The sequence below is a fragment of the Patiria miniata genome, unplaced genomic scaffold (assembly GCF_015706575.1).
Source record: "Patiria miniata isolate m_02_andy unplaced genomic scaffold, ASM1570657v1 HiC_scaffold_9, whole genome shotgun sequence".
NCBI classification, from domain to species: domain Eukaryota; kingdom Metazoa; phylum Echinodermata; class Asteroidea; order Valvatida; family Asterinidae; genus Patiria; species Patiria miniata.
Genome location: NW_024037076.1, coordinates 5,153,493 through 5,167,647, shown reverse-complemented (window position 1 = coordinate 5,167,647; position 14,155 = coordinate 5,153,493). Strand labels below are relative to the sequence as shown.

The 14,155-nt window shown below is 42.6% G+C and overlaps 1 protein-coding gene across 1 annotated transcript in view; it reads left to right on the top strand.

Moving 5' to 3' along the window:
- Window positions 1-14,155, top strand: part of LOC119721104 (ATP-dependent RNA helicase A-like) — a 37,988-nt gene that overhangs the window by 22,274 nt on the left and 1,559 nt on the right. Inside the window, exons 16-29 of the mRNA XM_038191001.1 lie at window positions 495-613; window positions 1,932-2,030; window positions 2,471-2,585; window positions 3,399-3,493; window positions 4,285-4,358; window positions 5,601-5,753; window positions 6,975-7,135; window positions 8,172-8,283; window positions 9,062-9,223; window positions 10,239-10,326; window positions 10,990-11,032; window positions 12,228-12,451; window positions 12,909-13,024; window positions 13,796-14,005. Of these exons, the coding sequence (XP_038046929.1) occupies window positions 495-613; window positions 1,932-2,030; window positions 2,471-2,585; window positions 3,399-3,493; window positions 4,285-4,358; window positions 5,601-5,753; window positions 6,975-7,135; window positions 8,172-8,283; window positions 9,062-9,223; window positions 10,239-10,326; window positions 10,990-11,032; window positions 12,228-12,451; window positions 12,909-13,024; window positions 13,796-14,005 (1,771 nt within the window). The remainder of the gene's footprint in view (window positions 1-494; window positions 614-1,931; window positions 2,031-2,470; window positions 2,586-3,398; window positions 3,494-4,284; window positions 4,359-5,600; window positions 5,754-6,974; window positions 7,136-8,171; window positions 8,284-9,061; window positions 9,224-10,238; window positions 10,327-10,989; window positions 11,033-12,227; window positions 12,452-12,908; window positions 13,025-13,795; window positions 14,006-14,155) is intronic.

The following is a 14,155-nucleotide window of genomic DNA, read 5'->3' as shown; positions in this document are numbered from 1 at the left end:
TCAAATCCAGCTGCTGGTCATATTGTTGTGTCCTCGGGCAAGCCACTTCACCCCCACTTGCCTCTCTCCACCCAGGAGTATAAATGAGTACCGGCATTAGCTGGGGAGTACCCTGCGATGGACTAGCATCCCATCCAGGGGGAATAGAAATTTTCTCTGTCGTTTCATGTCAAGGAAACTGGAAATAAATGCGCCTGATGGGCTATACAGGTCTCTCTCAAAGATGGCCATCTCTGTAGGAGAACTGCAGCTGCATATTACGCAATCAAGCACGCATTGCGCAGTGTTGAAAATGTTCCAAACCCCTTCCCCTACAGCTCGAAATGTGTTGATGCTCAAATTGATGATCCACGTGGCTGGTCTGTAGGAAATGACGTCATTTTAGAGAGACCTATTGGCTCATGACTTTACTTACTTTCCGCACGAATACATAGTCTTGACATGTTAGCGCCGTAACACAATTTTAATGATTGGTCTTTTTTCTTCCTTTTAAGAGTACTACCTGGAGGATATTGTTCAGATGCTGAACTTTGTTCCCTCGGCGAACACCAGAAAGAGTAAGAACAAGAGCAGGGATGATGATGACGAAGAAGAGGCTGATGATGAATTCAGTGTAAGTCAGTGTCTACAGCTATGGCTTACAAATACACATGCTGTATGGAAGCAGTTTAAGCCACTTCCCATAGACGCATGTGTTATGGTGAGCCATAGCCAAGTCATTCAGACACAGCCAAAGGCGGTGTACAAAATAGGTGACTATGGCTTACGAATACATGTGTGTATGGAAGCGGCTGAAGTTACTTCCCATAAACATGTGTGTTACATCTAGCCATAGCCGAGCCGTTCAGACACAGCCTTAGGCGCGCGGTTTACAAAATACCGTACAAGGCGTTTGTCCAGGTCTAGTTGATTTGCATATACATAGGGCCTGCATGAGTTAACTGTTCGCGCTGTATTGGCCAAGTTCGGGCAGGGACCATTAGTCGACTAGTGGTTGATTTGTGACGTACCTTACGCCTGCGCACTGATGGCAACGTGCGAACATCTCTAGTCAAACGCTGGTCAAAATGTCATCGCAAAACTTCTGGATCCTTGCTCTCTGCTAGCGTTATGAATGCGCACGGCTACTGGTTACCAGCGATGCAACCAGCCCCAGTAGGTTGGTTCCAAATAGTCGACTAGCGTAGTCAACCACCTTCGACTAGACAGAGTTCGGGCAAACGTTAGTTAACCATTGGTCAACTATAGTCCTTGCGCGAACTTGGCCATTTTTGCACTGTACACGCACTCTTGTTTTTACTATACTCTCGAGGACAATGCTTTGTGTTTCCCTTTGTCCCTGTAATATAACACTCTCCCATAGTCTAAGCACACAAACTTACTACAGAGGACCGTTTCCAACAAAAGACCCAACTCCCGAGGACTGAAAGGATCTGTTGTTCTCCCTTTGTGTTGTCTGTCCTCGGGTTATGTAGAACACGTACACACGTATGTACACACACAGTACAGCTAGTGAGTTAGCGGGCAGTGAGAATAAATTTTGGACGCCGGTTACCGTGCAGATGGCAAGTGACGAACGCCTTGACCAAGGCTAATTTACACGGAATGCCAAAATCACTTGTTTGGCATTGCTTACGGCAAACCAGCAAATGTACATTAGGTGCCAACACATACTTTGGTCAAGTTTGGTGATGTTCACTGGCTTATCTATGACGCAAGCTGGTCCTGGGCAGGTCTTGCGAAAACTTGAAACTGAGCCTCTACTTATAGTTGAGGATCTACTCAGAGCTTTCCCTTTCATGTGATCTTTAAGCTTGTCAACCTGTTATTACTATTTTCCCAGGAGAACAGTACAGCTAGCGAATTAGCAGGCGAGCTTTCCCTTTCATGCGATCTTTAAGCTTATCAACCTGTTATTACTATTTACCCAGGAGAACATGAACAAGCAGGTTTCTAATCAGTACTCGGAGCGCACCCGCAACGCCATGGCACAGATGAGTGAGAAGGAGATGAGCTTTGAACTCATCGAGGTAAGAAACGAGCGGACTCGATATCTTTTTGACATTCAAGATGTAAACATACAATACTTACATGTATACTAACGTGTGTTGCTTCTACAGCGCTTTGTACCAAAGTCTCAAAGTGCTTTACAGTTCAAGTCATGAGACCGTTCTTCTGCAGCAGCTCGAGATCATTGCAATCTGGTCTCTACCCTCACAGGTACCCATTTATACTCCAGGGTGGAGAGAAGCTATTGTAGTAAAGTGACTTGCCCAAGAACACAAGCATCATGTTTTTCCTTCAGAAATGGAACATTCTAGACTTTTTTTGCAATCTACTCGTCAGTTTTCGAAATATGTCACATGATTGATGTTCAGCCAGTGACATTTCAACATCTATAACTGTGTTGTGTTTTTATAAAGAGACAGACATTCAGGTCATCTATTTCTGTTTTTTTTTTATTTCTTAGGCATTATTGACCTACATCAACAACCTCAACGTGCACGGTGCCGTTCTGGTATTCCTGCCTGGTTGGAACTGGATCTTTGCCCTCATGAGGCACCTACAAGAACACCCCAAATTTGGTAGGTCCAGCCACTTAGATAGGTCCGCACTGTATCCATGCGAATGTGAGGGCGTGAGGTACATGCATGCTTGGAATTTCTTGGGTAGCACTGCCGAAATTCCCAAGACTGGATTTGATTCATTAACAATTGACTTTGACACAATGGGAGCTAGTCCCATTGAACAGTGCCACAGTTGCATCCTGCTGCTCTGAGGCAGTTTGGTCTTGAGATTTTTGATCTGCTGCATCTTGTTGCACGGGGCAGGCTTTGCAGTTTCCATTTTTACCAGGGAAAACTCAGCAAATTCAGGGAAAACACCAACAAAATCACGGAAAACTCAAGGAATTTGGTGAGGAAAGGATGGCTAAAGGGGGAGAAGGGAGACCATCGCTTGACAACAATTTGCCTGTGTGTTATCAGTATCAGATACTATTGTTGTGTCCGTGCAACAAGGTCGTATGTATCTCTTAAAATGGGCCGTACATAAAACACGAGTTTCAGAATGTCAAAAGGTCATATCCCACTTAAAATAACCCGGATGTACACACACAGTCAATGGACGTCGAGATAAGACCTTGTTGCATGAACCGTATTCGCGCGAGATACGACTTTGTTGTAGAATGGAGTTACGACCTTGTTGCACTGACGCGACGCTGTGTGTTATCAGATATATTTCTCATGGAACTTTAGAAATTTCTCAGGGAGATTTCTGGGAAAAGTCAGGGAATTTTGTTTTTAATAAAGTGCATGGAATTCTGACAAGTGTTGCATGTTGTTGCATTGGGCAAAATACACATGATGATTTTGGTATGATTTTTTTTTAATTTGCAGGCAACCGTGGCTACCTGATCCTGCCGTTGCATTCACAGATTCCCCGGGAAGACCAGCACCGAGTCTTTGAATCAGTTCCAGAGGGAGTAACAAAGGTACCCATACTCAGTGTCATCTTAAAGATGTAATGTCCATGCTATTCAACAAAGACATTTTTCCCCAACAACTTTTCCACTTTCTTTTCTTTTTTTAATTAAAAAACTATATGGATTTTGGAATTTCAAGTTTTTCCAAAAACTTATAAAACAATCTTTTTACTTTATCTAGCCAAAAAAACTTTTCCACTTTCTTTTCTTTTTTTAATTAAAAAACTATATGGATTTTGGAATTTCAAGTTTTTCCAAAAACTTATAAAACAATCTTTTTACTTTATCTAGCCAAAAAAAACCCACTTCATTCAAAAGTCTTTTTGTATTATGTTTGGTAGGTCATGTTCATGTGCATAATGTTGCATAAAAATGCATTTTCATAAAAAAAATTATAAGGTTCTGCTTTGTCTTGGAACTATGTTGGTACATAAAATTTATTGTTCACATGATTCCACACAAACGAAATGCAGCAAAGCCCTATGTTCTGTGTTGATTTTGTGCATTAACAAATCCACTGTGCAAGTAAACTGATTCCTGGTGCCTAAGTTATCGATTCAGATAGGGGGATTGGAACCATTCTACCCTGGAAGGAAGGAATTATTGTCTGACTGCTAATAATTAAAAATGTGCATAGTAATTACTCCATGACTAGATGTACACCAAGTTTTTCATTTGATGTCTCATTCAAAAAGTGAGGTGGTTTATTCATAAAAAGATCATATAACACAAAAAGTCATAAAAAGTGGTCAATTGTCAACTGTTTTGTTTGACAATTTTTGTATGTGTGGTTCTTTCAGATCATTCTGTCAACCAACATTGCTGAGACTAGCATCACCATCAACGACGTGGTGTATGTGATTGACATCTGCAAGTAAGTCTCTCTTTGTTCGTAAAATTCATATTTCACAAGTTCCTCATTCAAACAAAGCTTAATGACATTGTGAGTGCCCCTTTAAAGTAACCATAGAACCATTGACCCTGAAAATTGTAGCCAAACACCATTCCTCTGACAAGAACCGCATCTTTGTGTAATGAAATCCTTAAAGTGAGTCTAGCTGGCCTTTGCCGCAGGACATGTCAGCAAGCTCAACCAAAATTTGATAGACAGAAAATAGCTCAAATGTATGACATTTAGAGTACGACCGTTGGACCATGGATGTTAAAAAAAAAAGGTGGAACTGGATGTTTATTGTGTTGAGTTGCACTGCTCAGGGATGTACATCCTGTGAATTCAGGCTTTTTCAAATTGTTGATAACATGTTGGCACTATTCTTGTGTGTATACTTTTCTTGTGTGTCTCAAATTATTTTTAGGTAAAAATGTCAGAGTCAACTTACATTCCTGCTTATGGAAAGCGAGTTTAAGGGGCTAATCGCTGATAATAACTGCTCAATCGCACTATTATTCCCATTTATGAATACATTTTCAGTTAAAAAAAAAAACCAGACCGATACAATGTAGTTAAAAAGTTCCTACAGCGTTTATTTGATCACTATACGTTTTATCTTCAAGTAACTTTGAATCCTCAATCCTGATAGGCGTTCCATGGCAACAAGCCGTGCTACATATAACCATGTAGCACGGCCTTGGTCCGTACTGCACTCAGCGTATTGCGCATTTCAAAGATGCGCGCGCCATTCCATACAAACGCACATGTAATAAGATAACCGCTGAAAAGTTTGTGTACAGTGTGCGTGTTCAATCTTTACTGTACGTCAAGTTTGCTTGAAGATAACTTCATTATCACACTCGCGCTCGTGGAACACGGAAAATGTAGTGCGTCTGTGTCCCACATACCACTCGGCCTTTGGCCTCGTGGTATGTGGGACCAGACGCCCTACATTATTCTGTGTTCCACTCGCGCTCGCGGGATAACTTATAATATTGCTATCCATGTTCGGGGCCATTTCTATGAATTGGCATGCCATCGTTGTTTGCGTTCCATAAGAAATATAATTATTGTCTCAAAAAAACCCAAATTTTAAGATTCGTAAGATCATGTTATTGTGAACTGATTTCACTGAAATAAGTTGCAGTTTGAGAAAATCAGTGTTTCTTGCTGTTGAATTGAGTTGACTTTATTTAATTTTATTAAATTTGTGTTTGTTATCAGAGCCAAGACCAAACTCTTCACGTCCCACAACAACATGACCAACTATGCCACCATTTGGGCCTCCAAGACCAACCTGGAGCAACGACGTGGGCGGGCTGGCCGTGTGCGGCCGGGGTTTGCCTTCCACCTCTGCAGCAGGGCACGCTTTGAAAAGTGAATAAACCTAAGTTTTAGCTGGTCCGAGAAGGCCAGACTTGTGACCTCTGTGTACCACATTGACTGATTGGTCGGTGTTGTAGTTAGAGTCACTTGAGACGAGTACGAGTCTCAAGTCACTTTGTACTCTCATAACACACATGTAGGGAAAAATTGGTCTAGTCTCCACTTCAGCTTATTCTACAAACTTTTCAGCCACTCTGAATCAACTTAACCCTTCGTGGATCAAGCCCAAAAACTTTACGCGGAATGGCCACGTGGAGAATTTTATCACCACATGTGTTTATAGGTCACTAACCCTGGCATGCCTGCACATGCACAAGATATAGGTCATTCACATGGCCAGGGATTGTTTACAACCTGTCTGAGCTCTGGGCGGCACGAGGGGTTGACACAAAGAGATCGGCGGCACTTAGGGGTTGGCCACTAAGATCTCCCATTACTGCAAAAAGGCATTAGGCGCCATCTTGGCTTCTGTCTTTCAACACTCCTTACTCCAGAGTGGCTAGGGTCTGGCCAATGGGAGTCTACAGGCTTGTGGTGTATAGTAGGGGTGAGGATTACATGGAAGCTTGGCCTAATTGGCCCATTGAAAACAAAATTATGCCCATATTTGGAAAATGTGGAGAATTTTATCGTCCGCTCGCTGCGCGAAGGGTTGTTAATAGAATTTTGTATGCTCTAGTATCTGGAACCATACATATACTTCAGTAAAGAAAATGGACTGAAGTGCAATTCTAACCTGCAATCTGCAAAAAAAAACAAAAAAAAAATTAGCCATTCATGCTGTCATCCCTAAAGTTGTTATTAAGTTTTCTTTATAAAAAGTGAGAAAGCTAATGCACTTTAACAATTTCTTTTTATAAAGACCATGTATGCAACAATGCTCAAGGATCTTACATCAGTATTACCCCATTCCGTTTGGCTCATATAATATTTCAAAGACCATCTCAGCTCCCTGGGGAGTATACAGCTCGCGATGCTCCCATTTTGGTGCAAAGCAGCTCAAATCAACCACAATAACCAGCTCTGCCCTCACAGGCACCCATTTACTCCTAGGTGGGGCGAAGCAATGAGTGACAAAGTGCCTTGACCAAGGGCACAGCACCACAACTCTAGGCTGGACTCGAACCCACAACCTACAGACCTTGAGTTCAGTACTTGAAACCATGAAGCCTTGGCACACGCTTATTTTGTGAATCTTTTTTTTCCCACCAGACTTGAGGATTATACGACACCAGAGATCTTTCGTACCCCTCTGCACGAGCTGGCCTTGACCATCAAACTGCTGCGTCTGGGTAAAATCGCAGACTTTCTGGGCAAGGCTATCGAGCCGCCACCACTGGACTCGGTCGTGGAAGCTGTAGCTGCCTTGAAAGGTATGACAAACTCCCTAGCCCCCTCTTCTTCCAAGCCCCTCCCCCTCCCACGCCCCGCCCCTTCTTAAGACTCAAAGTGACGGTAGGACTGGTATCAAATACCCTGTTAAATTATTTTGCCTGAAACGGTATCATTTGGAAGAAAACAATACTGGAAGGTGGTTTTTAAAAAAATGAACTGAACCCTAAAAATGGTGTAAATGTTTTCTCTGTTTTCTCATAATGTAGAGTAGCCAAATAGCTAAAACTTCAATGGTTAACCCATTACCACCTGGACTTCATTGTATTACATTGTATTTACTCACTGAGAAATCGATAAAACCATAGAGTGCTTGGTTGGTTTCGGGCACTACAGGTAGTAATAGGCAGGGTGGTGTCAGGTGCTACAGTGACTGAAAGGTTCAGTTGTTAAGCACCCTACTTAAGATTTTGAGCAATTTCGTTGCTTCGAACAAAAGAGCAAATGATGCTTCTGCGGAACGCCGCTATACCGAACACCGCTATACCGAACATTCGGCTATACCGAACATCATCCTTGGCTCTCGGTTTTAATGTTCAAAACTTACCGAACGTTGTTGTTGAAAAAAGTCAACAGATTAACAAAAAAACTACCGGTTGTACGTGCATTAACACTATTTGGGCCACTTTTAATTCCCAAACATCAACGACCCATAGTTACATTGTGTTTAAATGTTGAAGAGCGATAGATGGCTATTATTTCCCCAAGGAATAGAAGGGAAAACCACCCATTGCTAAAGTCTCCTGACGACTCCTCATGCGGTCGCGGAATGTGAGAAATGCCCGTTCACTATTGGTCAAAAGAGGGTACCAGCGGTACAAAATCACTATACCGAACGATCGTTATTACGAACACTTTCTGAGGATCCCATGAAGTTCGTTATAGCGGTGTTCCACTGTATTACATTTAAATCACTGGACTCTGTCCAGCATTCTGGTGGACATTTTGAGCCTTGTTGCATGTACATCCCATACTTAGTTTTGACGAGGCAATTGATGTGTCGCCATTCACTTGCAGATATGCATGCGTTGGACCAGCAGGAGGAGCTAACACCCCTAGGGAAGATCCTGGCCAAGATGCCCATAGAACCCAAGCTGGGCAAGATGATCATCCTGGGATGCTCACTCTTGTAAGTAGTTTACTGAGCGAACGAGTCATATGGGCTCCATGCGCTAACAAAAGAGGGCGCCCTTTTACCTAGCAACTACATCCCATGGGCGGGACATTTCCCTGGTTGACGCGCACCGTTCCTTGTGTGTGACGCACGTACACCAGGGGAAGTCTGTACTACTACAAAATAATTGCAGTCAGGCAAGATGGCGTCGGTCGGTCTCCCCCAACTGTACTTACTTTGCCGGTGAGGGGGTACTTCGGAACGGATCGGATAGCCAGAACGCCTCACGTTTTCCTTTTGAAATGGACAATTCGCTGTTGAAAGGCAAATTTCTGAAGCTTTGTGCAGCACCTTGTTCTAAGTGTTTTGTAGGCTCAAACATTTGTGCCAAATTTTTTTTTTTTATGATTTGTGATTGCTTAAAAGTTGCAGATTGCAGATTCGGTTACCACTTCCCTGTCCCCCCCCCCCCCCCCCCCGCCCCACCCTCCACCCCCTCCCCCCCCCCCAATCCCCACCACCCTCCCCACCCACCACCCCCCACATACTTGTGTGCTTCTATGTTCTAAGCGAAAAACAGTCACATCATCCTGTCCAGAGGTGCAAATGGAATACCAGGTACTTGAACCCAGAACATACATGTATGTGTATTAAGTAGGTCTGCATCATTGTCAGGGACTGGGGTACTCCAGGAACTTGCATTTTAAACCCAAGAAAAGTAATTAAAAAAAAATATAAAGATAAATAAATAAAAAGTTATTTCAATTTTTTTTTTTTTTCAAATCTATTTTAGTGTGGGAGATGCCATGTGTATCATAGCAGCCAGCACCGTGTTCTCGGAGCCCTTCGTCACCCACATGGGCAAAGTCACCAACTTGCACAAGTCTTACTGCGGCATCCGTCACAGCGACCATATCGCTGTACTGGGCTGCTTCCAGGAATGGGAACAGGCATTGTGAGTATCAACCAGTGTTGTAATCAAGTCCAACACAGGTCCATCACATGTCCATCACAAGTTCATCACATGTCCATCACATGTCCATCACATGCCCATCACATGCCCATCAGATGTCCATCACATGTCGATCAGAAGTCCATCACATGTCCATCATATGCCCATCACATGTTCATCACAATCCCTCACAAGTCCATCACATGTCCATCACGTGTCCATCACAAGTCCATCAAAAGTCCATCACAAATCCATCACAAGTCCATCACATGCCCATCACATGCCCATCACATGCCCATCAGATGTCCATCACATGTCGATCACAAGTCCATCACATGTCCATCATATGCCCATCACATGTCCATCACAATCCCTCACAAGTCCATCGCATGTCCATCAGATGTCCATCACATGTCCATCACATATCCATCAGAAGTCCATCACAAGTCCATCACATGTCCAACACATGTCCAACACAAGTCCATCACATGTCCATCACATGTCCAATACAAGTCAATCACATGTCCATAACTTTATTATTATCATTATTATTAATCCTTTTTGGTAATGAAACCAAGGATTCCTCAAAAGCGTCCTAGGCACTGTAGCTCGCAAGCCTGAAGAAACCTGTAGAGAGAAGACAATGAGAAGAAATTGCAGGTTAAGAGGTTGAAGGAAAAGCCCAGAAGAATATTCTGGGGAAAACCCACGGAATCAGGCAGGGACTGAAAACCCAATCCACATATTGGCCCAGGCGGGATTCGAACCCGGGTCACAGCAGTGGAAGGCGAGGAAATTCCCTCTGCGCCAACCTGACTTCCCTCAAATGATGTCCATCACATGTCCATCACAAGTCCATCACGTCCATCACATGCCCATCACATGCCATCACATGTCCATCACATGTCCACAAGTTCATCACATGAAGTATGAACCGGCCTTAACGCCAGTCCAAAACCAGCGTAACACAGTAATTTTTTCGAACGTATTTGTAATATTCTTGATGTTTTCATTTCAGGTCCAATGGTGGTGAGGACGGTGCTATGAATTACTGTGACCGCAAGCAGCTACAGATGACATCCCTGCGCATGATCTATGAAGCTAGGGTGAGACTTCTAATTTCTTGTTTCAAATCTGAATATAAACCTAAATATTTGTTGTGAAGGGCTATTTCAAAGACAGTGTGGCTTCCTACAGACTCTTCGCAAAAGCACCCCTCACTCGGTTGCAAGGCCAGGAGGGACTAAAATCCACTGCCGCCGTAACACCTTGCACTCACATAAAAATGTGGACATTTAGAATGAACTTAATGGTAGGGAAAGTGCACATACATTTGTGTATTTTCTGCATTTGAGCAAGGTTTTGGGGAAGAAAAGTGGTTTGAAAACTAATAATAATAGTAATAATAATAATAATATGGTGCTTATGTAGCGCTTTATATCACAATTATTACCCCTGTTCATCAGGCCATGAGACCAGTTTTTGCAGCAGCTCGAGATTAGCGCATTCTGGTCTCTACCCTCACAGGTACCCATTTATACTCCTGGGTGGAGAGAGGCAATTGTAGTAAAGTGCCTTGCCCAAGAACACAAGCACCACGTTCCCCCTCAGGGTTCCAACCCACACACCACGGCACGTGAGCCAAACACCGTAACCATTGGACCACAGCGCTCCAGTTTTCTCCAGTCCGCAACTAACTGGTAGTTTCCCCAGTCCGCAACTAAAAATCAACATATCTTGATACTTTTTTCTGTTTCTTATTCCTTCAGAATCAACTGAAGGATATCCTGGTTATGGAAGGTTTTCCAGAACGTGAGTAATTTCTGCAGATTTTAGTATTCAATGTTTGGTTGCAGCTGCAGTGGGTATACATATGCATACATGTAAATTTAATGAAGTTGTTCTTACTGTCATGTGCTTCACCCAAGTAATTCACGTGTACCACACGTAATTTAGGTGTGACATATTATGGTAGTAGTGGGATGATGAAAAGGATAGCATCCTTCATGTGTACTAGCAATATTAACCTTAACCACCCCAACTCCATCAAAATCCATCCCCCATTTTGGTGGATTTTGGGGACTTGGTCCAGAAGGCCTGGCATGACTAAACATTGATGGAGTATATGATCGACTTGGGCCTAATGGCCTGAAGCAGTGCTAGGGGTATCCGATTGATTTTACCTAGCTTTCTGTACTGCTATTCTGATAAAAGCCACATGAAGCAAGTCCATGAATGTCAACCAGTGCGTCAGTGGTGGATTCCATTATGTCATGTACAGTTTTGTATTCGACGCACAGTGATTGATGGATTTTGATGGACTTGGTCCAGTTCCTAGTAAAAGACACTAGGGAGTTAGGGTTAAAGGGTCCATGCAATGAATTTTTCTCAGGAACACATTTCATGCAACTTTCTACTCCTCTTAAATGTACAAAAACTATTTGACATCCCTTTTCGGTAAATTTTATTGAAAAGTGCACTTCTTTAAACGTTTAAAAATGTCCATGCTTTTCAGGACAACTGAGGTAATTACAGCTGTGATGTCATTTCAGGAAGACACTGTTCAGTTTAGGGGTTTGCTTTTCACATTGTGAACCCAAAATTTGCTCATTGCAAACATTGGTGAGAAAGGGTTGCTCATTGGCTTACTGTCATGTATTGACATAACAAATCACCAAAGAAAAGAATACATTACTTACTTCAGCAAAATATCCAAATTCCTACCACCTTAATAGCGCACGTGCATCGGCATTTTGAGCGTCAACTTGCATAACGCACGTCGGCTGCGTTGTATTTCGAACACATTTCGAGCAACAAGCGCGCGTGTTTGGCACATTTTCAACACGTGCTTGATTGCGCGAAATTCGCAGTTGCAGTTCTCCTACAGAGATGGCCATCTTTGAGAGAGACCTATTGGCAAACATGTTTCTAAAGGCAAAATCTAAAGGGTTTTTAAGTGCCCAAAAGACTAGGAAGATTAAAAAAAACTCCCACTTGAAACTTGCAGAGTGCATGGAGCTGGAGTTCTTCAACTTTGGCGGGCAGGACGTCAAGCTGGAGGTGATAGTCAGCCTCCTGGCTATGGGCCTGTCTCCCAACACCTGCTACCACAAGGAGAAGCGCAAGTTGCTGACCACGGAGAACAAGTCGGCGCTGATCCACAAGTCCTCGGTCAACTTCAGCAAGTTTGAGCAGACGTTCCCTTCGCCGTTTTTCGTCTTCACTGAAAAGGTTCATGGCACTAAACCTAGTCAAAAAGTCTCAAACTATGCCAAGAAAAAAAGTTAAAAATAAATTTGACGTTCTCTAACCACAAACCACCATCTCAGTTCGAAACTGGACATTTGCAATACTTATATTTTGTCATTAGATTTACTTGGCAGACATTTTTCGGTTTTGGTTTTTAAAACGTTGGTCATTGTCACTGTCTACGCTGCTCAATTATAAATTCAAATTAACCTTCATTGTTAACAATAAAGGAAATTATGTTACATAAACTATAAGTAACTTTCATGCAGTTTTAATCTTAAACCTTATAGGTTGGTACTTAGAATTTGTTTTGATCAAATGTACAGCATAGATACCAGTAGGTAAAACAAAAGCTCATAATCAGGTTCATGCGTTAAGTTTTCCACAAAAAACCCAAATGCTTATGTAAAGTCTAATCAAAAATGTTGCTTTTTGACAGATCCGGACCCGTGCGGTATCAGCCAAGGGAATGACCATGGTGTCTCCACTACAGCTTCTGCTATTTGGTGCACGGTCCATTGAATCATGCAACGGCTTAATCATGCTGGACGACTGGTATGTATAAAGGCAAACTAAGTCTCACAAAAATGTCTTCCAATACAAGCCTTTTTTTGCCGAGCCCAGAGGGCCAACCTAGGGCCCTCTTTGTGATGGACTGACTGACCGACTCACCAGCTGACTGTCATTACTGACTTAGCCTTGTTTTTTTAAAGAGAGCTGGGCAGTGCTGTCATATAGGATTACTGTGTATTGTGCTAAATCTGGCCTATTGTGTACGCCAGATGTATGGAAAGACTTCCAGTGAATAGCCATTTTGAATCAGTTGAGTAGAATTTCATGCACTCTGGGACCAACTTTACAAGGCTTGCCTTGTCCTTATGAATTATGAATTATGAATTGTTGAGAACTATTAAAATCTGTTAATCAGAGAAAAAACGTAGATTTTGGCAATTCACTCAAAGCAATAAGTATGTAGATTATCATTGTTTGTATCATGCAAACAGTTATCTTAATTTAATTAAAGTTCGGCCTCAATCAACAGTTTCATTTTGGTTCAAATGCTTCTAGAAGCTGTTATAAACAGCAACAGCTGATACAAATTCTTGAATATTTGTGATTATCCAAAGTCAAAAATTACAAGAACAAATGTATTGTGGTGACGTGTATCACAAGTACACAAACTACTTTGTTTGACATCCGTTCACAGAATGCATTGCCAATAACAGACGGGTTTATTGCACCATATACACAACTATTTCACGACCAAAAAAGGCACATGCATAAAAGTGGAGAAACAAATGGACATTTTTCCCTGTCCGATATCAGGATTCAGCTCCGAATGCCCCATGCCTCAGCGGCCAAGATCACAGCCCTGCGGCCGGCTGTCGAAGCCCTGATCTTCAACATGACGGCTAATCCAGACAGCATCATGTCCCCTTCACCCCCGGACGAAACTCTGCTCAACGTCATTCGGGAGTTGTCCTCCCCAAGGGCTGGCTTCTTCGGAAACTCCCAAGAGGATTCCGGAGACCAGGGGTAAGTTTTGTTTTCAAGTCATTTATTTTGTATAGTTCCTCCCTGCGTTCTCGTCAACAAATTCAATTTTCTTCTCCCAAACTGCTTTCACAAGCCTAAGTTTTCCATGATCTTTATGAAAGCATTTTCTTTTAACCACTTCGCGCCGGA